The following is a 26,327-nucleotide window of genomic DNA, read 5'->3' as shown; positions in this document are numbered from 1 at the left end:
TATTATTTATGTTGTACAATAAATATAAATGGTTTTAGCTTTTCTTTGTTAGAAATTATCACATATATTCTACATTTTATATGATGACTAATATTTATATAAAGCATATACCCTATTCTAATACTTAATGGCTGTTTTATTAATGATATCTAGGATGCTATAAATAAATTTGTTTATTTAGGATAAGATATTAATTAAACTAAGTGTCCGTTCTCTTAACAATAATGATAACTACTTTCAAAAGTGCAAAATTGACATTTTATATTTTAACCTAAAAAAAATTTTTAATTAAACTCTTGTGATTATAGATGGTTATCTCTATTGATTGTTTCGCAATTTCTTTTTAAATAAATTTGATACTCTCCGTTTGTGGTTGCATTTATTATACTATACATAAAGTATCTGCATGTAGTGCTTGTGGCAAATATTTGTTTTACATATTTTTTGTTTATAAATCAGTTGAGGTTGAGTGCGCGCATGTTAAACTTTTAAACTTAATTCAGCAGCTCACCAACTCCAAAGTTTACTTTCACTTTTATTTTTATTTTATTTATCTATTTTTTTATATATTTTTTTTATGTATTGAATGTTTTTCGTCACTCATTCACCTGTGTACATGCCTACTTGACATCACTTTTCAGTTTGGACTTTATGGTTCACAAAAAAAAAAAAAAGTATTTATAAATTGTACTTTTTTCAGCAGTTTTTCACAATTTTTATCAAATATTTGCAGGGGCTTTTTTAAGCATTTTTTATTTTTCATTAATTAAAATGTCATACTTTGAATTTCCCCATCTAAAGTGAACGTGAAAAATCCGGCTTATAAGGAAGTTACGTTTTTCATCGGTTCAGATTGCCGGTTTTATTACAAATTTTAAGCATTTTCCGCTTTCTCAATTTCAATTTTAGGCATTTAATGATAACTGCGGTTATTTATTACATATATATTTTTAGAGATCGGAATGTTGATATATAGACGTTTTAGAGTTTAGTGGTTCGTTGAAAATTTGAGAAATTTTTTCATTTCACGTTTTTTTTTTGATATATTAGTTATGGTTTTTAGATACTGTAATTTGTGCTTAAAAATTCATAACTTTTTCGTGATTATATAAGATTTTATTATTAAATTTTTATACGAAAAAAAAAACATATGAAATGTAACGGTAGTAAATTATTAAAAAAAAATGAAAAAATTAAATTATTTAAAAAAATATAACCTTATATGACCGCAAGGTAAACAGTATAGAAAGATATTACAAAGTGGACAAAGACATAGAAAATATAATAAAGATATCTATTAAAAAAATTATATAGAATTAAAATATTTATGTTATTATGTGCAGAATTTTTTAATTTTTTGTGATTAAATATATTTTTTGATAAGAAATTTGTTGTCCCTAAAGAAACATTCTATCCTTAGGTTAAACAGTGCGCTTTCCTGGGGTTGCAAGCATGTAAGTATAGGTGTAATGCGATTTAGGTATTTGTTTCAATTAAAAATTAAAATTGTGATATATATTCTTTTACTAGATGAGGTTGCCACATGTTTAATTGCCACGGGCGTTAAATTTTTAAGAACATTTTTGTGATCATGTACTAAATGATCATTTTCATCTTCAAGAACCTGGATTCATTGCTTTATATGCATATATTTTCCTATATTAAACCATACAGTAATTAGATTTTGTACTTGGAATTTATGAAAATGATTCTTTAACCTTTATTGGAGAGACCAAAAGCTGATATTTGTATACCATTGCGTTCAGTTTAGATTTTGTTATAATTTAATATCTGAATCATGATATCCGTATGTTAAGCTCTAATCGGATGAAAACAAAATTCATTACATCTGATATTCTGCTGATAAAGTTTCTGGGGATTCGTTCTAAACAATTTTAGAATAAAAACTTTGACAAATGTTAAAATAAGCATTAAATTGTTTACATATAATTGTTAAAAATATGTTAATATGTAGACATTTTAAAGATGGATCCTAGACATTTGCAGCAACAACCTTCATCCAATGTTTATATTCCTTCCAGGTGTGGTTATACATGGGTAAAATTTTGCTCATAAACTTTTTTGAACGGTTCCTGAATATCTAGAAATATCTAATCCTATAGTGACCATATGAAGTAAGTAGTTCATATTGTTTTCTTTTAGTTATTTTTACCTCATATGTTGTGATATACACTTTATTCAAATCAATTTTAGTATCAAATCATATATTTTCTAGTCTAAAATAATTTTTTTATGTATGTATAATGTATGCAAAGATAGGCATTAAAATATGTATTCAGTTTTACTATTTAAAACTTTTAAATAATCAAATTTAGATATAGTCGCCACTTTACCTTAACAGTAAGATATATATTAGTAAACAAGAAATTTTTTTTATAGTTAGTAAAGCATTAGTTAGTATTCAGCCTTGCAAAATTTTTATGACTAACTTTGAAGGTTTTAATGACGATTCCTTTGTATTCGGTTCTATTTATTATACCAACTAATGACTAAAAATCTTTTTGTTTAATGATAAACTTCGTTTTTAATATTGTTTCACAATATTTTGTACAATATATTTTTTAGAACTAAAATTGTACTAAACACGGTAGTAAAACTTTTAATAATAGGTTTAATTTTAATGAAAATATATAAACAAATTTTTTTTTTATCTTTTAAGATCAATTTTAATTATATATTAATTTTTAAAATGATTTCAACTATTCTATATGAACTCATATTCATAAAAGAAAAAACAAATTTACTCTAAATGTTAAACTCTTCGACAAACCATAATAAACTTTTTTTTATTTGCTTTTATATAAGATTTAATATTTATATAATCAAGAGCAAATTATTTTGAATATAATAAATATAGTTGCTATTTATTTGTTTTTATTTGAATAATCTACACATACTTGACTGTCGTACCCTCATTTCTTACTAGGGCGCAAAATTTTGATGCACTGCGGCTTGCTTGAAATAATAAAAATATTTTGTGATAATTACAACATGCAATATAAATTTTAATATAGCTATTTTTATATTTTCCTGCCTCGCAAACATATTTACAGATTCATATATAAATTTACTTGAAAAATTAATGTTCATTTTGTGAAGTAGTTTTGGTAACCTTGACGGTTGTGTCAAAATATTTTAAAATGCACATAAACTAATTTCACACTAAAGTAGCACTCATTTCAACCGTTTTATTAAAAATCATTTTCATAAATAAATTAAAAGTAATTATGCACATAATCCCTTAGATACTCATTACTTGTGTGCGCTACACAAATCTTTTTTAAGCTCTTTTCATTAATCATAAAAAGGAATCTAATTAGTTAATTCTAAATGTTCTTTAACATACATATAGTGCGAGTATATAAAGTGCTTCATAGAAATAGACAACAGAATTTGTTATAAAATTTAAGCCCACCGACTACTATGTTACGTCATTGCATACGTATGTACATACATAGATACAATTTGAGATACAATTTAGACTAGAAAGAAATATCTTCAAATATTTTAATAATAAAAATCAGTACGAAACACTCACAGCAACAATAAAACAGCAGGCAAGTACGTACGCACCAAAATTCTAAATATTAAGCACATACATTAAGACTGAAAAGTTTTCGGAAATTCTCATTTAAAATTCGCGCGCTGTATATTTTTCGATATTTTAAGTTTATGTAGTTTGGCAGCACTGTCCTTAATTACTATGCTAAAAATGAGCGCGATCTGTCAGACAGTTCGTTTACGGCAGCTGTTGAAACCAGTTCACCTCAGTAGTGCGTTGCGAAATGTCTTCGACGGTCGTACGACCGTCCTGGAAGGCTTTGTACCACTCATAAACTTGAGTTTTCGATAAAACTGATTCCCCATAAGCCTTTTGTAGCATTCGCAACGATTCTGCACACGAAATTTCGTTCGAAACACAAAATTTGATGCAAACTCTTTGTTCAATATTTTTTTCCATTGTTTTTTTCGCAACGCACTACTGAGGTGAACTGGTTTCAACAGCTGCCGTAAACGAACTGTCTGACAGATCGCGCTCATTTTTGGCATAGTAATTGTGGTTAGTGCTGCCAAACTACATAAACTTAAAATATCGAAAAATATACAGCGCGCGAATTTTAGATGAGAATTTCCGAAAACTTTTCGGTCTTAATGTAAACTTTTACGTATTTTGTGTCTCTCACACATTTCGTGTATTTATTACATATTTTTATTCATTTTTAGTATTTTTTTCTATACGTTGTTATGAACGTCAAAAGAAGCAAAGAAAAAAAGATAAAAAATTGTATCTCTAAGATACAAAAAGGCGTTACTGAAAAGAAGCGTTAAGTTACTGAATGTTTGTTTTGTTTATTGTTTGTTGTTGTTGTTGTTTTTTTTTTTTTTTGGTCTTCTACGTGTTATTCTTGCCTTGACTAAAACAGCTTAACTGAATCTGAAATTTACTTCAAGTGACAGCGAAAAATTCCACGATTAATTTGTTGTTGTTATTACTTTTTGATATTTATTTTGCAATTATTTTTTTCGTAAGTTTTTATCTGTCATTTTATTAGAAAAAAAAAAAGCTGAAAAAATAAATCACATTTTAGGAATTTACCTATCAACCCGTATGCAAGTACTGCTGTTTTTTCTTTTTACTTTTTTTATTTTTGGAAAAGCAAAGCAATTAAAATGCTTTTATAATTTTAATCTCATTTAGCTGTTCTCAGATACTTTATACATCTTATTAATTTTGTGTATGCGGTGTGCAAATTCAGTCGAAATGTCAACGATTTGTTTGAATAATTATGTGAGTCATAGTAATTTATTTTCATTTATAAAAACAGAAGGAATTTGATACCATTTTTCCCCCTTACTTACAGCTCTTTAGTATTGAGATTTCTTTAAATCATAAAAGTTAGGTCAAAAATTGTGTCAACTTGTGTGTTTTCTTTACTAACTTTAGCACATTTCTCAGGAATTTGGAAATATAAATAAAAACAAAAATAAACTCAAAATATTTTGTTTTGTTTGACAAATGCATCTATGATAACAGCAACCAACCATTTGATGGTCGAAATAGGGGCGTTGGCAACGTCACACACTTGGTTTCGTATAAACTAAAAATGCAAATTATTTGTTATGAACATAAAAAATGTTTTGTGGCGCTACAAAATTGTTCCTTTGATATTTGCTATTTGTAGTGACAGCTAAGAAAACAATAATGGTGCTATCTCAACATCTTAGCATATGAAAAGCATCGAACCAAGTAGAAATTGTAAAAGTTGCAGACGCTAACAGACGCGCATACGATTTAGTACAAGTCACAGTACAAATACAAGACACAATTTGTATGCAGATACATGAAGTTGTAAATGAAGCACTGCGTATGCTTGTTAAAATTTGTAAACTTCACTTTTTATTACTGTTGTCGTTAAATTCTTGAAATTACATAAACTTTTTTACGAGACTTGTTTTTAATACTAAGTTATTATATGTATATATACTTTTTATGACTATGACATACAAAGTAATTGCAAGGTTTAAGCTACTTTTCAAAATCTACTAAGATTGTCAGTTATCCCAGTGCCCCTAATTTGTGATACCGCTACTTACTGGCAAAATTCATAAATAAATAATATCTTAAATAAATAAGCACCAAAAATTACGGATAATTTATACCAAACTCAAAATAACGTAAGGATACAATATGATTGGTTTCGATGGTAAAAAGATTTTTAGGAACATGAAACAAAGATAACAATGAAAACGTGATCACGAAAACAAGTAAGACATTATAAAAATACTCCTCTTTTAAAAAAGAAAGGTCTAATGATTATACTGCTAGATAGCTGAAAAATATCTTTGACTTATTTCTAATATTACTACTCGTATATTGGGAGTATATGACTAACAGTTAAACAGTCAAAGCCTTTGTTAAACAATGTTACCTTTATTCAAGTTCCAGTTAAGAAAAATGTACACATCTCTGAAATAAAATTCCAGGAATTATTTCTGAAAAACCACAATCCATACTTATCGCAATGTTTGAACTAAAAAAAGATGCTAACTTTAATATTTTGTTGCTTTTCTAAGTATCTGCCCATATACAAACATTTGTTTTTTTTTTCTGTTTGAGATACAAATAAAGTTGTTGTGGTTGCTAGTTTTTGGCAAAATAATTGTACGTGTGAAAAATGCATAAAAATTTACTATATAATAAAATATTTTTAAAAGTTTCCGCCTAGTATATTTTATGTCTAATTTTAATTTGTCAGTCTTCAGGTATAATGCTTTAAACAAAAATTTAAATTTTTTGCACGAATTGAAATTAAGACTACATAGCACGAAATTAGGTGAGTTGTGGTAAATTTAGTATGCACAAAAAATTAAAAAAGTTTTATACGAGTATACGATAAATTTTTCTATTAAAATCATAACATATTTACTATAGGTATGACAGTTTTTGGGAACTGACTATGTAGTCATATTAAAGTTTTGTGGGAAAGACTTTATATAGCGAAAACATTTTATATCTCACATCAAAAAGCAATGAATTTTATCATCAATATCTCCGTTTCGTTGAACATTTTATAGATCAAATAGAAGTGATATCTTAATTAGTATACAAGAATATTAATTAACCTATATAGAACTTCACTTAAACATATAAGAACCCCAAAATTGTACGTATATATACTGGAATAATAACCAGGTTTAATTGAATTCAGCGCTGTATGTATCAGTCTATCTTTTAAGCATGCTGCAGAATTAGCTTCCTTAATATGTGATGTTAATCTTTAAAACGTTTTCAAACAAAACCGAATCACCTTTCATAATGTCAAGTTAGTTCTTCAAGCGCTTTATAATATAATTTTCGTTTGGGAAATCTCTAAAGTAACCTTTTTATTCCAAATTTACTTTAGTACACTTTTATTTTTAATTGTTTAATATCAGGCAAAATGAATAACACTCGAGATTAATTTATAACATTCTATATATTTTGCCAGATTATTAAAATTACCCTAAAATTAACAGCTGTTTTATGGTATTTGATAATTATATTTAGAGATTATCCTAAATCTTCGATTGGCCAAAAATATAAAGAAAAAAAGTGGCAGATCGAGAACAGATATTGATTTACCAATGACATAAGGGAAGACTTCACCCAAGTAAATAAAACATAAAAAGTATGCCTTCATACATGCTAAGCTGGTCACAGTTTATTTGTAGCTATGTTCCTTATCCTAATCTGCTTTGCTTTTTAACTTTTCTTATTCATAACCTACAAGTCTTAATAAAATATTAGAAGACAATAGGATCTGAAGTTACCGTATATAAGAGTGAAGATTTTTTGTTGTGCTACGGTAAAAACCATTGTAACAACAAGCAGACGTTCTCCTTGAGATCAGGAACTGCTCACGGTGTTTATTCGGTTTAAGTAGACTAAGCGATTATTAGAATAAGCGATGGTAAGAGAAAGACAGTACTATAGTCACTAGTTAACAGGTAAAATATTTGCTTGTTAAATATTGATAAATTGACTTCTGCTAATATGAGAAAAGATGCTTAGGATAAAAATTTACCTCGCATTTATTTTCACATGTTGTCCTTATAAATGAGTTGTTACTAATATTATTTAAAAAAAGGCCACAGATGTTAAAGAACTAATGTGAGAATATTATCAATATTCACTTAGCTAGAAGTATTAAAACTGATTATTTGTTTTATTCGGTTTCGTTTATCTTTTCAAATGGCATATAGTTTTGCTTCAAGATTAAACGAAACCTTAATTAATTTAGACTGAAAATAAAACTTTTTTACTTTTAGAGAATCTAAATAAATTCTTCTCAAATTTAATGAAAATATTTAAAAATACTTCAAGCTTTGGTCTTTGTTGTTCAGTAAAAATGTCAGCAGTGCTCTTCATCAATGGAATATGTCGTAGCATCATTCATTTTGACATTATATTTTTTTTTAATTTATTGAGTTTGGACTTAATTAAAGGCATTTTAACGCGTTCAAATACAACGCAACTGCACATCTGTTTTTCAAAGTAATGAAATGTGGATTATATGGCAAACTTAATTAAATAGCATATATTAAATATTTCCTTTGTATAAAAATATACATGTTAAAGAAGTAAATTCACGCTTTATAAAATATAAAATTCAATAAATTTAATAAAAAAAATTTTTTTTGTATATTTATATAAAAAAATGCATTTCATTTTGCTGTTAAATAACAACAGAAACTCGTCGGTTTTGTTTTCCTATATTATTTAAACAAAACGTTTGGAAGTATTTATTGTTTTATAAGAAAAAAAACTAGTTCAACTGAAAACACTAACCAAATCACGTAGTTTGTGTAGAAAACGTTAAGTAGTTCAATTTAATAATTTTTTTCTTTTACTTTCTGGTTTAGTATTTCTTATACATTTGTCTGTTAATCTAATTTCTTCATTATATTACATCCATTGTGGTTGAAATATATTTTCATATGAAACTTTTGCGTGTATATATACAATATTGCCATTCTCTCATTTGTTATCTGACAAAAATTTTATATATTTAATCCAAATTCAATGAAAACAGGAAATTAAAAATTCACAAAAACAATTTTGTTAACAAAATTTTCGTTGCAAAATGTTATTAAATATTACTTTGCGGCCAAAACAGACAAATGTTTGCTAACTTGCCCATAATATAAATTGCAAAGATAAAAAAAAATTTACTATATATACGTATATATTTATTTTATATAAATAATTTTAAATTCTGTAGTTAAGCACTAGTAAAAAAATAAGTAATAAATTAAAATAAATACTTAACACTTTTATGTTTATTATTTATTTAGTTATATTAAATGGACTCACACATTGCAATATAAATAAAATATATAAATAGAATCACAATTTCCAAATGACAAAGTAAAACCAAACAAAACTGTATAGATTTTATTTTGAAATACCCAGGAATAGGAGTAGACTCACCTATAACACGCTTTTCATGTTATAAGAATTCATATTGTACGACTTAGTTAGATCCTACAAATAAACCAACATATAACAGGTCAGATCAATTGACCTATTATATTTAAAATAACTTTTTTATTTAATCAGAAGTCTGTTATAAATATAACAGTTCAGTAATAAATGTTTTTTAAATGTTTTCAGAAATGTACATCTGTCTCATTCTTTCATCGTGTTGTATAAACCTTTTAATTCAATCTCATCATCTGCCAAATCTTTTTAAACGGATATACCTATTACTATAGTAAAATCTGTTATTAATATATCTATATTTACATACAAAATTTTGAATTTCAATTGATAACGAAAACTTTAAATTAAACATTCAAATTCATTGCAACTATTTAATAAAATTGAAAATGTTTTATGGTAAGTTTTTTATAGAAAATAATTCTTATTATTTCATTTTCCTTTTATTTTGGCTCACTTTTTTTTTCTTTAATATAATTATTAACAGTATTATTTGTGTCTGTATTCATTACAGCTGTTCTTGCAATCGGTTTTATTATTATAATGTAGGGATGCATATATGAGAGCATATATCATTGTTATTATTTTCTATTGTTGTTGTAATGTATGTGTATGTGACGATATGAATATAAGTAAATATTAAGTTCTCTTAAATAAAATTTATCATTTTTAGTTTAATTTTATATTATACAGGGACCGTAACAGTTATCATAAAAAAAATAAAAATCATCTTATAACTGTTATCATATGCATTTTAAAATAAAACTCAAAAAATAATAATTAAATTTGATTTTCATTCTAATAACTTTTATCCTTAATATTATGCATGCTTTTTATATATGAGCTTTTTAAAATAAAACTCAAAAAATAATAATTAAATTTGATTTTTATTAATATTCATCAAAATATAATTATTATATGCCTTTTATTTTTTTCGCGCAGAAATAACTCTTAAAATTTGCTTCTTATTTTAAAACGCACAAATAACTGGTATACTTGCGTTATATAATATAAAAAGCAAGAGTATCGCGCAAATTCTGCGCGATATTTTTAAAATGAAAATATAAAATGCAATTTTCATACAAGGTAGTTGTTTTTGTAATTCCATAGAAAATGTTTTAAAAGGTTGGTGCAGGTAAAGATTTAGTTCAGTTTTTTGTTTTTGTATTTTGGATTCATATTTTGTATTTATATTTGTATTTTGTAGGAGAACAAATTTGTATGCAAAATACAAAAACAAAAAACTAAACTAAATCTTTACCTGCACCAACCTTTTAAAACATTTTCTATGGAATTACAAAAACAACTACCTTGTATGAAAATTGCATTTCATATTTTCATTTTAAAAATATCGCGCAGAATTTGCGCGATACTCTTGCTTTTTATATTATATAACGCAAGTATACCAGTTATTTGTGCGTTTTAAAATAAGAAGCAAATTTTAAGAGTTATTTCTGCGCGAAAAAAATAAAAGGCATATAATAATTATTATTTTTGATGAATATAATAAAAATCAAATTTAATTATTATTTTTTGAGTTTTATTTTAAAAAGCTCATATATAAAAAGCATGCATAATATTAAGGATAAAAGTTATTAGAATGATAACTATTTACTTAAATAAGAGTTTAGACAACTTTTTGTTGCTGCTTTTTTTCATAAAAAATTTTAAAATAACTGTTATTTTCGGTCCCTGATATTATATATTATAAAAAACAAAAATAATAATTAAGTTGAAACTGATTTATTAATTAATAAAGAAAATAATTAAATAATTATTATAAGCATTTCGAATTAACTTTTTTAATAATAAAATTTTGTGGATCAATTTGATCAACTATATTTTAATTTTAAATCATATTTAATGTCTAACTTAATTATTTAGATAATTTTTTTTATTGAATATCATTCCTTACTTCTAAGCATTTCGCTATATTATTGTATCATTCTACAAATGTTATTAGCTATAAATTTTAAATACTTATATAATTAATGTTGAACTATCTCTGATATACTAATTAGAAAAAGAAAGCAAGAAACTTTCTTAATTGTTTAGTATTTAATATTGCTCAGAGTAGAGTACTTAAATCTAAAACAATTTTTGAAATTTTTTCTTTGAAAAAACTTGTATGCTCCATTAAAACAATATATTTAATTAAAAAATTATGCCAGTAAATGCGTCAGCGCTATTAAAAAACTTAATTGCATAAAAGGTGTCTTAAATTTTCTCACAAATTTATTTCTAATTGTTTACATAGAGGCATATATAATTATGCTACCAGCTTCCTTCAACAAGAAAAATTAACATATTTCCCACGTAAGTGAAGACGGCAATAAAATCGCAGCATTTATGTATTCGCAACATACATCGAGTGTATTTTCTTCAACAAGCGAAAAAATTTAACAAAAATTTTATTAAGTAAACAACGGCAAAGACTGCTTAGTAAAAATTTAATAATATTTTTTATATTTTTAAATAATTAATATAAACAGAATATTGTACTAATTCAAAAGTAGAAAATTTATACATATGTATATAAATTATTATTAATGTTTTTTTTGTGTAAAGGATTCGACACAGAAACACGTACTATACTACACTACAGTGTTTGCTATTTTTAAACGACGACATCATTGAGCAAAATGTTATACTATAGAATACTAAAATGAAGTAGCAACAAAAAAAAATATATAAATTAAAATTATAAGTATCTTTTAAGGTGCAATATTTAAAAAGATTAATTTTTTTAAAAATAAAACGTGATTTGTCTCATTTTCGTATAAAAAATTCAACATAAATCACAGCATAGTGAGTTTCGTGAAATTTTAATACTTAAAATTATTTACAATCACTGTGATTTTTTATTAACAACGCAAGCGTTGGAATTTCTTTAAAATTATTTATAAATTTTAATATAACAATAAAATTTTTATGTTACAGACATGAAATAACAAAATTCAAAATTTTAGTTTTACATAGTCCGATCTCCAAATAAAACTTGCAATATGAACAAAATTCCATTTAAACAAATTGTTTCAAAATTAAACGTTTCGACCCGTACTTACAGCGAAAGTTCCAGGTACAATTTTTTTAAATATTATCCATTATATTCTGCGTTATGGAAACAAACCAATTCTCTTGAATATGCGTTAGAGAAGCAGAAGGTTTGTCATTATTGTCTGTTAATTTCTTGATAACTCATTCTTTTGATTTTAGGAAATTGTTGAGAAGTTTTGTGATGACTATGATCCTCGAAGAACGGATTTCGTTAAACCAAATTTAATGTTATTGGATCGGCGCTCAATCGTTAAAGCTTTGAAAAAGCTAACATCTCTTGAGAAAAAAATGGAATATTTGCATAAGAACAGACATAAGACGGAGTAGTTACAATCGTTTGGAAAGAAAGACTATTGGAGGTCTCTGATACTAGTTGGATTATTTAAAACATTGAAGTGTGACGAGTATGTTAGATTTCTTTGTCTTAAAATAAAGTGTACTATACAATTGCTGTCACTAGCACACGATAACAGACGATCTCCTAGTCTTTTCAAGAGGAGCATTAGCAGTGGCAATGGCTTTTTTAACTACTGCCCATTAAAAGTAGGTCAAGTCTGATTAGCTCAAAGACATTAATAGATTGAGTACGATGCAATAATATTTTCAACTGCGGTTGAAACGTAGTTGGCTAAAAGGATGGATGGATGTCACAATGTGATATATATGATATAATAATGGATAATAATTATGGCAAAGACAATGCAATAAACTTTGACTTGTTTTCAGTGAAAATAAGTAACAACAAAAAATATTGGTTTTATAATGAAAGTTACTTAGATCAATATCTTCCTATAATTATTAAGGTATATACAAAGAAAGTTTATTAAAATGCGTGTATATACATACGAAGGGTTTTAAAATTTTGTAACATAGAAAATATGATTTTAAACTTATTTGTTTTTCTGTTTTGCTTTATTAAATTTTGCACTATGTCATAATTTTCAAAAAGTTTATTCACAAACGATATTACCTTTCTATTAACTAAGAGTTGTGCTCTCGAAGTTAAACTTTCAAGTTTGAAAGTATTTTTTAGTATGTTTTACTTCAGATTTCGTAAATAAGGAGAATTCATAAGTTTTAGCCAAGAAAACTTTTTTGAAAATTACGATATTGGATTTAATTATTTTCGAAGAATACAACACGTATATTTACAGCCACTAGTTTTCCATCACACAACAAAGTATCTTTCAGTATATTCTTTTCATTATTATTTCTTCTTTGATCTCTGGGGTTCAGTGGCAATTTTTTTGGATTTACTAGTTTGTGTATCAATAGACACTTAAATAATCGAACATCGCTAAGTCGATTCATCGTATGCTGATCAAAAATATGTATAGAATATATTCTACTAAAGATTCTTACTGAGCTATAAACGTTTCGACAAAGTTAATATACTCTTTAGCTGCAACTGTGTGAACTGTATATAAAAATATACTAAAAAATTTCTACCTTATAATATATACTGTAATTTTCATGAATTCATTTTGAATCTTTGGATGTTATAAGTTTTTGGTTTTAAGTCCTGATTTTCGGTAAGGAAAGTTTTAACTTATTCTGGGTGTACAACTATTTATAACTTACTGTTTATATTTAATATAAGATATCACCACATATGTAAGAGAAAACTATTAGATTCCCTCTATAATTATAATAAATGTTTATTAAATTAACTTTATGATCTTTATATATATTCTGTAGTAAAGTTTCTCTAATCAACGGTTTAATACCCGGCAATTTTTTCTTAAAATCACTCTCTCATGTTACTACATGTATATCACAATTTCATTTATAGGTTTTAGACTACTGTACCAGTCAGGTTGATAGTCCCCTAAACTTTTTATTTCTAGTTTAATATTCAATCAATTCTTCTTTTAATGGCTCCTTCTATTTATATGTTTTTAAGACTTTACTTATAGGTTTTACATCATTAAATCAGTGATTAAAATTTATTTTCTATAATTTGTGTTGTTAATTTTTTTCTAGTTTTCTATCAGAACAATTTTTATGCAAATGATAAGAGTTATAATAATATACTTATATGCAATTATCATAAAATTTCTACGGTGATAATAATTTCAATATTATTTCGATTACTACATTTATTGGATGTGGTTCCAATTCAATTATTCCTTTTTTCTAATTTATTCAAATTATACTAATTTAAACCAGCTTATGTTGTAGAAAACAATTTATTTGAGTGATTAAGCTTAGAGCCAAAAAATCAAGTCACTAAATTCCAGACAAACTTGAAATAAATTTTTCGTATTATTTTATATAAAAGTTGTTTTAAATATTGTATTTACATTAAATGTGAGTAGAATAATATAAATTCAAAGTGTGCACAGAATATTTATAATCAAGGTATTTTTTCATCCAATTTTATTTACTATTTAACCTACAGTAGAGTATTGAAAGAATTGATCTTCCATTTTCATCAGACATATATTTCAAAACTAAATGTTTTACAGTTCTAGTGTGATTATAAATATGGAAGAGATAAAGATGAGAATAATTTAGATAGAGAGGCGCTGTGTAACATATTGCTAAAATAATATCGATGCTCCGGACTAAGATGGTAGAATGTTTTTCTAAAATTTTTTAAGAAGGCAGCGTCTCATGAAATGGTCATACCTTCGATAGAAACTATCCGAACATAGAAAAATTTAGAAATGTGAATTTTACTCCCATCTCAAATACTGTTCGTTTCTTTTAAAAATAAATATAAACTATCTTTTAATTATAATCATTACCAACAACAAATATTATTTCCGCACCATAGATAGTTAAAAGCCCTAATACTCTTATCTTAATGTAAGGTTTATCAAAATAAAAAAACTTAACATGCGAACATAATCTATTCAATGTCATTTTCTGATGACGTTAAACTTCAATTAACAAATTAATCACAATAAATATCTATTAATATACTTGTAACTTTAAATAGTAAATATTTTGGCTTTAATAATTTGGATACTTACTAAATTATTCTAACTTTACATTATATTTTAGTTGTAACTCTAATAATAAATTTTTTATTTTATTTTATTTTTTTTTAATTAGTAATAAATGATTCATATTATTAAGATTTTTTTTTTTTCAATAAAATTTAATATTTAAATATATTTTTTTATGCAAATCTAATCGTGATGCATATTGTATAATTAAATAAATATCATTAGTATATTCAAAAATGTATTTCAATAAATTTTCCATCAAATTAATGTTTTTTTATAAATTATTTATACATAAAAACAAGTTCAATTTAAAAATGTTGTTTGTCTCGCCGGATATAATAACAAAATTGTAGGTATTTAATATAAGTAGACAAACAGTCTTCTTATTTTTATATTAACAACACATATATATATATATATATATAATATAAAAATTATATACTTATATACCTTAAATATAAACAACTAAAACCTTATTAAGAATATTTATATTAACAACACATGTATATATATAATATAAAAATTATATACTTATATACCTTAAATATAAACAACCAAAACTTTATTAAGAATATTAAATTCATTTTATGTTCAATATTCGTATATTTAAATTCATTGAACTTCGTCGCTTTTACTTGTTAATCTATATGAGATATATAGAGAAAAATATAAACGTCTTCGGATATATTATAGCATAGCAGACGTAGTATCTTTACCTGTATCTCTTGTTGGTACTTATATAAAATTTAAAGCATGTATTTTAAAATAAAATGTTAAAACGTAATTTTATCGCTTAAAATGTATATTTTGAACACATGTGCGAGTTCTTTGCAAACATAAATTAAACATAAAATTTTAACAAAATATTTAAAAATATTGTTAATAAAAAATTTAATGTAATTTACGCATATCTGTAATTGATTTATATTTTATATCTATATATAAAGTATACAAACATTAAGACTTAAATTTATTTATTATTAAGATATATTCTTTTCTTGCGTATTAATGCCCTTACAGCTATATATATATTTAATTATATGTATATGGAAAGAGTTTAAAAATTCATTTCCTTTTAATTTTATGATAAGCATTAAAATATATTTTTAAATATATACGTACATGCAAGAACAATGAATAACTAAATATAATAATAATACATAATATGCACTTCATATGCATGCGACATGCATTGATGATAGGCAGCGGAGCAACCTCCAATGTTATAGCATTGTGTGCTGCCTTAGTTGTCTACCCAGTCTACAACCCTAGTAACTTTTAACATATCGTAATAAATTATATTCTATATATATATATATCTATATGTATATATTATAGTGAAGAAATCTTAAAACTTAATTTCCCGCACTTCACCATGAAAATGCAATTTCCGTCCGGTTCTTTATTTTTTTATTATTTAATATTAAAGTGTTTTCTGCTTATTCATATAAATTTTTGTTGCTATTGAAATATGTCGTCTACTGTTGTGTTACTGCTGCCGTTTGCATTGTGTATTTCATAAATATTAAATTTTTTTAAAAGCTACATAGTTCGTATATACTCTGTTTCTCATAATTAATTGTTAATTGCTGCATGTAAATTTATATGCTTATATATGAACTTTTTTTATTAAATAATATATAATATGTATTCAATTGCTCTTAATGAATCATATTAGCATATAAAAGATTTATAAAGTTAGAATTTTAAATAAAATATTAATTTTTTTAATTATAAAGATTGCGAATTATATTAATTTTGCTTTATTAATATTGCTTTTTTCATTTTAAGAATAATTTATTATTCTCTAGACATGATTAATATTTAATTAACTTATTTATGTTTTTCATATAAGTGTTCATACATTTTTATTAAATATTTTACCACAAAACCTAAGAAAATTTTCGTGTAGTAATTTTTTCAATCAGCTTTCATACTGATTTCAATGAACTAATTTAACTCTATATGTAAATTGTAACTCAGAAAAAAATGTGGGAGTTACAGCTGCATACAAAACTACAATTTGTTATAATCAACTTCACATTGTTAAGGCATGTCATATACCTTTTTGCCGTATAAACATTAAAAAATTTAATAATATTTATGTCCTTTAGTACTGACTTTAAAACCTTCAAAATCAAGTTTAGTAATTACCAGCAGAATAACACCAACTCATAACAACAATTAACACCAGAAACAGCAGCAACAATGGTATTGAGTTATTGTGCTGCATGCAATTAATAGGAGGGGTCCAGTGAATTGTCGACATGTTGCAGCACTTCATTGTTACTAAAAACATGCAATTTGATACATTATTGTTAAAAATTGACTTCTAAAAAGGGAATATAAAGTACATTGTATGTAAATATTTGGAAATAAAAAGAAATATATCTGCTAGCTTTATATTTAAAATTTGTTTTTGTAAAGTTGCTGACATAGTGTTTTTATTCCTATTAATTTTTTACTTTTGTTTATATAAAAAAGTAGAAAATTAAATTTCAGTTAATTTTATATTTTATTAAACCATATAAAACTGCTCAACGAGAGACATACTGGCCTTAATTCATAAGGCGTAATATTTTCTGTTCGGTTAGTGAAAATTTTAGTACGACATGTCTAGCGAAATGTCAGCACTTCGCTGATTTATATATATATATATCCATTTATATACATATATAAAGCTCTTGAAATATATGTGAAAATTCTGATTTCTGCGCTTTGACTACGGATATTTGTAAATTTCAATATTCTGACTAACTTGTTCCAACTATATGACGACTTTCACTTAAGAGTCTGCAACTTTAAATTACAATATCTTAGAATCTGATCTAAATCAGTATATATGGGTAGTGTAAGGCAAGAACTTGCGTAGAATATTAAAATTTACTAAAATCCGTTGTCAAACTTCGCCACTTGGGAAACTGAAATCCTGTCAGACGTGTATTAAAAACAAAACAATCATATGGTGTAAAATTTTAAATAATTTTGTAGCAAAGAAATTTATAGTAAAATTAAATAAATTTATAGTAAAATAATTAAGATATAAGTACTAAAGATTTTTGAAGTTTTACGCTCGATTATGAAGCAATAATATTTTGTCAAATTTATGAAGAATACTTTCAAATGCAAATCGCAAAATATCTTCTCTTTGTTGTCAAAATTGTTTTAAGTTAATTAGTAATGTCAATCTATAGATGATATCAAACTGTCATCAACACTGAGCTAATTTGAATATCCATCTATAGTCGTTCAGATCTTTGAGACTTAAACCCACAAGACGTTCAAATCGATCTAGCAATGATATTATTTGTAGATAATGAGGGTTATCTATTTTTAATATCAAATGATCGTTTAGATCTGTAGTTTATCGTGGATATCGATTTGTCGTTCAGATCTTTGAGACTTAAACCCACAAGCCGTTCAAATCGATCTAACAATGATATTATTTGTAGATAATGAGAGTTATTTATTTTTAATATCAAACGATCGTTTACATCTGTAGTTTAATATATGATCTTTATCTGTCTATAAACAATTGCTCGATGATTGTTTGATATATCTAATGATACCAATCTATGCATGATATCTATTAATAAAATTTATGAAATATAGAAATAAATCTTCGATGAAATATCAACGACGATATTTGACTTTTTTTTTTGAGCCTATAGTAGTATTGGCTCTCTATAGTATTTGGCTTTTAGATTGGTGTTTTGTTCAAAAAAATAATTATAAATTTATAAAATGTATATATACTTTAGTAATATACAATAATTCATAAAATTTTTATTTATAATTTTAGACACATTTTAATTATATACGCATACGATTATTACGTTTAATATATTTATTAATATATTTTTTTACTTTCATTACAGGTTTGTTGGCTTAAAACTTTCTATGATCGCTTTAATGGTTTCATAGCTTTCAAGCAGTTTAGGATAAATTCACGATCAAGTATTGCTTATTTTAAATAATTAAAAAAGATTATTAAAAACATTTTTTTAGTGCTTACTATATTTATTCATTTAAAACCATTTTTTAAAATATTACAAAATATTATTCAAACGTTTATTTCAACATAGTTTGTAATCAATTATTTTCTTGATACGCATCGCGCTGCACATAATTTTTTTTTAAATAAGATTTTTACTCAACATTTGCAATAGACCTGAAATAATTTAAGCCTATAATAATCGTTATTATGAAATGCGCAGAGTATTGAATAAATTTTTTATTAGCCATAAAAGTTAAAACAATAATAATATGTTTAAACCTATCAAGCAACAAAAATGTTTATGAATTTAACTATAACAAAACTTTAATATATAGTAAAATTCTTATAAAGAAAAAACGAATTGATTGTTTTTTATCTTTAAATATCTTTTGGAAAGTTTTTTTTTTTTATTAAATAAGCATTTTTTTTTTCCTACTAATTCGGTTGTTGTATATTAATTCTAACTGCATAAATATGACTACATGTCTAATTATGCAAAATAGTTTTCATTTATATGTAATTTGATAGATCAAATAAGTTCTATATAGGTTTAGGTAACGAAAACTATCGTATTTATTGAAATAAAGAGCGTCAGAATTGCATAGTCTAAACCATTCAGTCAAAAATCTTGCAATTTTTTTAAAATGGTTTTAATATCTTTATTTTTAATCCATTTAAAGTTCTTTAATATGATTTCAAATTCATTTTTACACTTTAATGTAATGTTACAAAAATTATGGCTGTACAAAGTTAATATTTTTTTAAAATATTGATTTTCTTCCAAATTTTTGTAAAATTTTATTTATCTCAGTTTTCTTAAATTAATATCTTTTTATCTCATGAACATTTTTTATAAAACGATATTCCTTCAATCACCCACGATTTTAGATTAATGATCTTTCGAATCAAGAAGAGTACTGTTCAATGAAAATCAACTTTGAACTACTATAATTTTTAATATATCAAATTAAAATAAGTTATTAAAATATCAAGGGAAAGGAAATAATGGACTGAAATATATATGAGTTGAGCTAATATTTTGTCCTAAAGTTGTTACTATTTTTATTGACTATGTGTTTCTACTTCACATTACTTTGACGACATGTATCAAAGTAAAAAATAAAAATATATTATCTCTTATACTATTTTTTTTCTTGGGCCAAGAAATCACCTTCTGCTTTCATTGTATTTTGTTAGATACACCCTGTATACTGAAAATTTGCTTAAAAGCAATTGTTTTTGTATGGAAAAAATTTTTCTGATGAACTGCTATATTTTTAATATTGTGTTTTTTACATGTACATAATTATTTTTAATTACTTGCCATTAAAATATAATATTTTAACTTTATATTGTTGGTCACGACTAATGATTAAATAATTACTGATATATCGTTTTTTGATTTTTTTTTTGTATTTTTGAAACAATTTTTTTAAATGATTTTTTTTATTGACTAATTGCGCTATTAATACTGACATTAATTACAACAATGAACTCCCAAATTAACTGACTTCAGCCCAATCAAGAAACACCCAAGACATTCAACTATAAAAACTTAAAATGTACTATTTCTTCATATTTTAAATGAAAACGTATTTTAAAGGTATTTGGTAAGGCAAAAGTACGAGTTTATTAAGTTAATTTTCATTTCAACTTACAACGTTGATCAACTGCAATGTATCTTGTCGTTGCTAGAGTACAGAGTGCTTTTTATTGTTATTAAAACTCAACTATGCATGGCATCCATGAAAGAAATACATAATAAATTTATTTTCAAAAAAGCTACGTTGGTGACCCCCAAAGGCCAATTTCACTTAATCACAAACAACTTCTGTGTAACATACTATATATCTCTGTAACTTTCAAGATAGACAAGACGACATAAGAAATAACAATTTAATATATACCCTTCGTTTGAAGTTGTTATAAACAAAAATAAAATATTTTGTGTGCGCCTTTGCTAGATACATTTGAGTTAGTTTGCTGCTATTGTTATTTTCAAAAAAATTGAATATATAGCAAAGGAGGGTATTCTATAGTTGTTAACGACCACTTAAAATTTCGTTCGTTTTTTTTTTTTAGGAAAGTTTTGTAATGCATAAAATTATGATATTTATAAAGTACTTCAGACAACAGATACAACCAAAATCAAAAAAGAATGGCATGTGTCTGTCTGTAGGCTTGTTTATCTCATTGTCAATTTGTAAACAAAAATTTCATTTTAAATTATACAACGGTTGACCATAATTTGATGTGCCTTGCCTTTGCTTAGAGACAGTATGAAGGAGTAGATGCATAACTTGACAACATTCTTAAGCTCATTAAGCGTTAATAAAACGATTGTTTGTGTAGTTACTCTTGGTTTTATTGCATATAATTTCAAATAAAATTGTTGTAAAAAATATATGTTGATTTAACTAACAAATTGCTAGAAACATGCAATTAAAGTTTATTGAATTATGCATTTATGTATCTGCAAGTTGAGGTTTTTGTTTATGTGGGAGTGAGTGCTAATTTATACGACTAACACATGCAATAATATTATTTAAAAATAAAAAATTAAATAAAATTATTTTCACTTTCTAAACTAAAGTTTTCAATATATTTTTTTTAAATAATTTTTTTATATGATTATTTGAAATTATTTTTTTGCTACTTTATTGACTGTACATATGGGTTAATAACCCTAATTTAATTTTGTCAAATAATTTTCACCTCAATTTCTTTATTCTTTTTCAAAATACGTTAAATATGTATATTATTATGTGTCAAATAATATTTTACTACAAATCATAAATTTTATGTATAAAAAATATTCATGTCAATGTTTATGAAAACAATATTTTTTTATACTTCATAAAAAGTACTTCATTATTTAGATTTCATATACTGCATTAAGTTTACTCATGTTGAAAAATCTTATAAACTTTTCAAACACTTAGAGAAAAATTTAATTAAATGAATCAAAGTAAATTACTCTTTTTTTATGAGGTCTTTCTTTATGTATAAACATTCTAATTGAATTTGTTAAAGAATATTAATTCTATTTAAAAACTTAAGATATTTAATATTATTTTATTACTTTGAAAATCTCGAAGTTTAAAATTTATTTTATTAAAATGTGTTATGTATTGAATGTATTATTAAATGTCCAAAATTATATAAAAATAATGGCATATTTTTATATCACATATCATTTTTTTAGTTACTTTATTTATAAACTAAATTTTTTTCAATTTATTTTATTATTTTTCCTTGCTCAATGTCTAAAATTTATTTTATTAAAATTTTTTATATATAAAAAATACAAAATGTTTTCTATTTAACATTTCATATATCCAGAATATATAAAACTTATAATATATGGAGTATATTATATACACTTATAACTTATAATATGTGCAGAATATTTTATACATTTAAAAGTTAAAATATGTAAAGTATATTTTAATTATTTAAAAATGATAAAATATGTAGCATATTTTATATATATAAAAATTATTATTTGTGGAGTATATTTTATATACATATTTAAAAATTATAATATATGGAGTTTATTTTATATATATAAAAGTTTAATATATAGCGTATATTCCATATATCTAAAAATATATACATATTATTATATATATTAATGATTATATATTTTTAAACTGTACACAAAAACTCGAGTAAATAATCAAAAACTGTGAAACTTTAAAAAGAATTTTTGTTGTAACAAATATCAACTTGTATTATTATCAAAATTATTTTTAGTTAGTTATGTTATATCAATCTGTGATAAAATTTTATATGTATGAAATATATATAAAGTATATTTTATATATCTAAAAGCACATCTAAAAATTTTAACTTATTTTAATAGTTATGTATTTTTAAATTATATATAAAAAGTCAAAACTGTGTAAATAAATAATCAAAAGCAGTGAACTTTTGAAACTAAATAAATATTAAATTTTTTATTTAATATTTTATTTGTTGCAACAATGATTTTTTACACAATGTAAAATATGTGTTAATTTATGATTTGATTTACATTTTTATTAGTTTATTTTTTTTTCTCTTAAATATAAAAAATAGTTAAGTAAATTTTCAATTTATATGTAGAGTAAATATATATCACAATAAGAAATGTATAGAAAATATTTAAATATTCTCACTTGATTGTTAATTGGCTAAATTGATTGGAATGTTAAAAGCATGGAATGCGGGCTCAACCTTACATCTACTCACAGACATTGTTTTATATGTTGCACATTAATAAAAATTTGAATGCTACAATTTTATGTAACATTGGGACGGAATGAAAAGTTTACAATTGTGAAAATATTTAACAAAAATGCAAAAAAAATAAAAATAAAAAAAACATCAGTTACCAGATAACAGTAGGCATAGGAAGATTTAGCCATTAACATTTACGCTCTCTTCACGAATAGTTTAACTTCTAATGCTTGTAATACACTTCTGAAGCAAAATTTTTGAAAATTATTATTATTTTTATTTTAACTTTTTTATGTACTATAAAATAATAATATTACAGGTTAACGTAACCGGCGAGTATTTGACTATTCTAAATACATATAAAATTTTGTATCCCTTTTTAATTTTGATTTATTTTTATTATGAACTTCCTAATAAATAGTCTTCACACATATGCTTTAATTATTGATTTTAATGAAGTTCAGCTGAGTAACGAAATACCTTTAGCAAGAAATGAGTTAATTATCACTTATGAGCCATGCTTTCAAAAATTAATCACTATTTTCAACGTAATTCGCCTCTTCAACGTTATGCCAAAAGCTTAATAATAAATTTCATAGATACAAAACAATTTTCACGTTAATGATTACACTAATAATAGGTTACTTCCTTACCTTCAAACTTCATACTCTTGTTTACAATCACATTCCCACTTTTCGGAGAGCAATCAACAATACAGAATAATTCATTTTTTATTTATTATACTTTATCGTACATTTGTTGTATGTACAAATTTAAAAAAATTTGTTATGAAATTTTAAAAATCACCTTGAAATTGTCTGAACTTGAACTTTTCTGACTGTGCTGTATTGCTAAGCTTAATTTAATCTTGGCGCATTTGTACTCGTCATATATGCACCTCCACGGATTTAGATACTCAACAGCGTGCCCTTAACAGTAGAACGCTAAGTATTAAACCTGTTGCCAGTAAAATACCCAACCGAAATGAACAATTTGAATACTGAATTATAACGTAAAATAAGTTGTAATATACCATATATTAAGTAGAAAGTAAATGTCATCATAATAAGTGGGCATATACAGTAAAGCTTGGAGGAAATATCATTGTTGTCATTAACTGGTAAATGACTTGATTCAGCATTTTGCCATATGTTACTACAATCTGCAAAGCGTATACGACGAGTGAGTATTTAAATAATCATAAATCCCTGTAAATATCATAATATATACACAAATACTCGTAAATTATTAAATACAGTAATAAAGTTGAATAAATAAATAAATAAAAGTTATTTAACCCACAAATACCTCATAAAACATTAATAAGTATACGGACACACTGAACTCAATTACACACACGTTTTGTTTTTTAAAGATACAAAGATACAATTTTACAGCACATCATATTACTAATAGAAAAATAATAGAAAATAATCATGCTGGAATTAATGATATTATGATGATACCTACCACCAGTCATGTTTGTAATGATGAGAATTATGTGACAAAAGTTTTAAAAATACTAAAGAGGAAGCATTAAATTACAGTTTTTCAATTTTTTATATTATCTTCTATATCTTCTATATTTGTGCATATATTCCTATTTGTTACTTTGTAACTATGTGTGTAATAAGTAAATTCTAAATACAGGAAACACTTGTTGTTTTTAGCCATGCCGGACTGCTGTCTGATGACTGAATGACTGCACAATGCTAATAGCACAGCACGGAACTACTATTTTTACTGTTTTGTGGTAGCAGTTTGTGTTATGAATACTTTATTTGATATAGAAAAAAAAAAAATAAAAAACAAATAAAACAATTTTCTTTGGCATTACTTTACCATACGGTACTAAGCAGCACAATTTATATATCCATTTATAAGATTAATGAAATTTTTGTCAATGAATTTCTGTATGCTTGTGCATTGAATTTTCAAATGCTGGTTAAATTGAATAAAAAATATTTTTTATCGTAATAAATTATGTATATTAAAGCATACATAAAGCACTTATAAATTTCTATAACATATTTAATCTTATCAAACATTTTTATGGCATTCACTAATGACGTCTTAGATTTTTATAATTATTGTTTAAGTTACTTTGCTTTATTATTTTAGGGATTTTCCGTTTTCGAGTTAGACATAGACAGTCTAATACACAGATAGGCAAACTAGTATGCAAATTATAGCCGGTTAGAGAGGTAATTATGGTCTCTAGTATAAGCGGTAAATGCATTTAGTGTCATGGCCTGTGCAGCAAGTGCTTTTACACTCGCTTGAAGTGCTCCACGTGAATTTGCACAATTCATACTTTTTTGTATTTACTTGATAACCTTGATAAATTACTTACTTAACAGCTAAGTAACTTTTTTTCAATATCTTAATTTTTTATGTTTTATTTTTTTTTTTTGTTTGTGGTTATAGCAATAAAATAAACCCAGTATATTGTTGTATTGTTAACCACTTTGAGTAAAGTTATACAATAGGGTACAGAAGCAAAGTATTGCAAAATATTAATGACAAATTTTCTCAGCTACCGATATTTCCACATATAATACAAAAAATCTTATTAGAAATTTTATATTCTCGCAAATTTCATTACTTTAATACATTGTGGTTTATTCTAAATTAATTTAATTTTATTTATAAGAAATAAAAATTTTTTTTCAAGTCTTATCTACGTCGCAGTTAATTTTAAAATATTGAAAATAATAATAAATTTAAAACTAATTGATAATATTTTTTTTTTTTTTTTTTGTAAATTATTAGACAGTGAATAACCTTCTAAAGTTCTAGTAAAGTTCATTTCCAGACTACCAATTATGTAGCTGTCGAAAAAATCATTGAGCAATCGAAATTTGTAAAATGTTAAATTACATTTATTTATTTTCTTTATTTTTTTTTTGCTTTATGATATGTAATAGTCTGGCATATTATATATGTACATATTTGTTGATAGCGTAATAGTTTGAACTTATATTGGGATAATAAATTTCAACAGTTTATTTCTTATAATTTAAGAAGATTATAATTTGAATAAATATAAATTAGCTTTTTACTGTCTGAGATAATACAATATATTAAGCGAAATATA

General features: G+C 24.5%; 2 protein-coding genes across 2 annotated transcripts in view; one reads left to right on the top strand and one right to left on the bottom strand.

The window, feature by feature from the left end:
- The window catches only part of LOC119678043 (uncharacterized protein PB18E9.04c-like), a 233,893-nt gene that overhangs the window by 171,794 nt on the left and 35,772 nt on the right, over positions 1-26,327 (bottom strand). The window lies entirely within an intron of this gene.
- Positions 11,949-12,807, top strand: LOC119665612. The gene is made up of 2 exons (XM_038074840.1): positions 11,949-12,165; positions 12,218-12,807. Exons 1-2 carry the CDS (start codon positions 12,007-12,009, stop codon positions 12,383-12,385), a joined length of 327 nt encoding a protein of 108 aa, XP_037930768.1. The 5' UTR covers positions 11,949-12,006; the 3' UTR covers positions 12,386-12,807.

Source organism: Teleopsis dalmanni, chromosome 1 (assembly GCF_002237135.1).
Source record: "Teleopsis dalmanni isolate 2A chromosome 1, ASM223713v2, whole genome shotgun sequence".
Classification (NCBI taxonomy): Eukaryota; Metazoa; Arthropoda; class Insecta; order Diptera; family Diopsidae; genus Teleopsis; species Teleopsis dalmanni.
The sequence above is the reverse complement of the archived record's forward strand: the minus strand, read 5'-3'. Positions and strand labels throughout refer to the sequence as shown.